The following is a 2,415-nucleotide window of genomic DNA, read 5'->3' on the forward strand; positions in this document are numbered from 1 at the left end:
CGAGATAAATGAGCAATCTTTCACCGTTTTTTGGTTTGGCTAACAGAGGCGAATTTTATAGATACGCCTTTAGGTCGTTCAAAGCTTGTTGGCACTCGTCGGTCCATTCAAACTGATTTTGATTTTTCAACACCGAAAAGAATTTAAAACTTTTTTCTGATGACTTTAATATAAATCTTCCCAGAGCTGCTATGATGCCTGTTAATCTCTTCACCTCTTTATTGCTCGTGAGTATATATGGTATTTCCTCAATAACTTTGATATGTGCGGGATTTACTTTGATACCTCTGTTAGAAATAAGAAAACCTAAAAACTTACCTGAAGCCACGCAAAAAATGCACTTTTCCGGTTTAACTTCATATTGTACTTGCGTAGAATCTCAAAGTTCTCAGACAAGTGTTGAAAATGATCCCCCGCTTGTATTGACTTGACCAACATATCGTCTATGTAGACTTCCATGGTTTTTTCCAGGTATTCTTGAAATATTTTAGTCACCAATCTTTAATATGTAGCTCCAGCATTTTTCAAGCCAAATGACATGATTTTGTAATAGTAAGTCCCATTGTCTATGATAAACGAAGTTTTTTTTCATCTAGAGAGTCCATTTTTATTTGGTTATATCTTGAATATGCATTTAAAAAAACTTAAAAGCTCATGACCTGCGGTAAAATCAATTAACTGATCTATATGCGGTAAAGGAAATAAATCTTTAGGACAAGCCTTATTTAAAATCAGTATAGTCTATGCAAACTTGCCATTTTCTATTCTTTTTTTGGAACCACAACGGTATTACTATTAGCTAACCCGTCAGGGTACTTAACCTCTCGTATTGAATCAATTTTCAAAAGCTTTTGTACCTCATCCTGGATCACTTGATTTTTGAAGGACCCTTGCTTCCTTTTCTTTTGCTTGACAGGTGGGTGTAATGAATCCTCATTCAGCTTATGAGTCATCACCTCTGATGATATACCTGTCATATCTGAATGCGACCAAGCAAAGTAATCTGCGTTAGCACGTAAAAATTCAATTAACTTACCTTTCATCTCTGGGATAAAATTTGCTCCGATGTAAGCTTTTCTGTCTGGCCAGTGGAAAAATAGTATTACAGCTTCGAGATCCTTGGTGGTTGTTTTAATGTTCTCATTTTCCTTTGGCTCTTGAATTACATCGGGTCTCTAGTCGACATCAGTCTGCACTCTCCTGTTTTCAGTTGAGGTTTGAACAGCAATGTCCTCAACTGAGTTCTGTAATTGCTATTTCGTATATGTATCATTGGCTATTGTGCTTGCAATCACCACCAAGTTAATACTTCGTGAAGCTTGTTGATCTCCGTAGATTCGACGGATTCCCCACTGTGAAGAAAATTTGATAACTTGATGCAATGTGGATGGGACTGCATCCATATCATGAAGCCATGGTCTTGCCAAAATTATATTATAGTCCATATCCGCGTCTAACACCTGGAACTTTGTATCCTTGATGACCTCTTCTGTAAATGTGGTAAGTACAATATCTCTTTTCGTAAAAACGCTTGAATTATCAAACCCGGACAAGGACCGTGCTTTTGGTATGGCCTTATCATTAGCTTGCATTTCATTTAACACCCTCAGTAAAATGATGTTCACTGAGCTACCTGGATCAATCAAAACTCGTTTTACATTAGTATCATGTAAAAGTAAAGATATTGCCATTGCATCGTTATGAAGAATCATCAAGCCATCCGCGTCTTCATCGTCGAATGTAACACTGTCACCATCCAAGACTTGTTGGACTCGCTTTCCGTGAGTGATAATGAGTTTTGATGTCTTTTTCGCGGATGTATATCTTACTCAATTGATCCCATCTCCTCCAATTATGATGTTGACTGTTCTCTTTGGGGATGGAGGTTTTGGGGGTTCTTGTATGTTCTTCATGTATGATTGTCTCCATTTCTCACTAAACAGATCAGTAAGATAGCCTTGCTTCAATAAGTGTTTAACCTCTCCTTGCAAAAGCCTGCAATCCGTTGTTCTATGGCCATGATCATTATGAAAGTCGCACCAGGAATCTGGATTTCTTTTGTTCGGATCTGATCTCATTTCTTTTGGCCATCGTACCTTATCTCCCATACCTCTTAAAACAACCACTAATTCAGAGGTGCTAATGTTAAAGCTATAGTCCCCTATTCTTGCTTGTGTATTGGGATCATTACTTCGGGCATCCCGCTCCTTTTTTAACCTGGATGAAGAACTCGTGTCTTTTTATCTTGATCTTGAATCAAATTGTACATTCTCCTATTTAGATCGAGAGTCTCACCCCGCAAGTCTCATGTATGGCTTGTACCTATTTTACCGGACCTCTTTTCTGATTCTAAGTATCTCAAACCTGGTCTTTCTTCGACCCTTAGGCATGCGACTGTATCTTCTTCTATCCCCA

General features: G+C 38.0%; 1 protein-coding gene across 1 annotated transcript; it reads right to left on the reverse strand.

Annotated features, from left to right (window-relative positions):
* Window positions 1-761: 761 nt before the first annotated feature.
* Window positions 762-1,691, reverse strand: LOC138895620 (uncharacterized). The gene is made up of 2 exons (XM_070180329.1): window positions 1,310-1,691; window positions 762-1,003 (listed from the first exon to the last, which is right to left on the reverse strand). Exons 1-2 carry the CDS (start codon window positions 1,689-1,691, stop codon window positions 762-764), a joined length of 624 nt encoding a protein of 207 aa, XP_070036430.1.
* Window positions 1,692-2,415: the final 724 nt, after the last annotated feature.

This window comes from Nicotiana tomentosiformis, chromosome 7 (genome assembly GCF_000390325.3).
Source record: "Nicotiana tomentosiformis chromosome 7, ASM39032v3, whole genome shotgun sequence".
Lineage (NCBI taxonomy): Eukaryota > Viridiplantae > Streptophyta > Magnoliopsida > Solanales > Solanaceae > Nicotiana > Nicotiana tomentosiformis.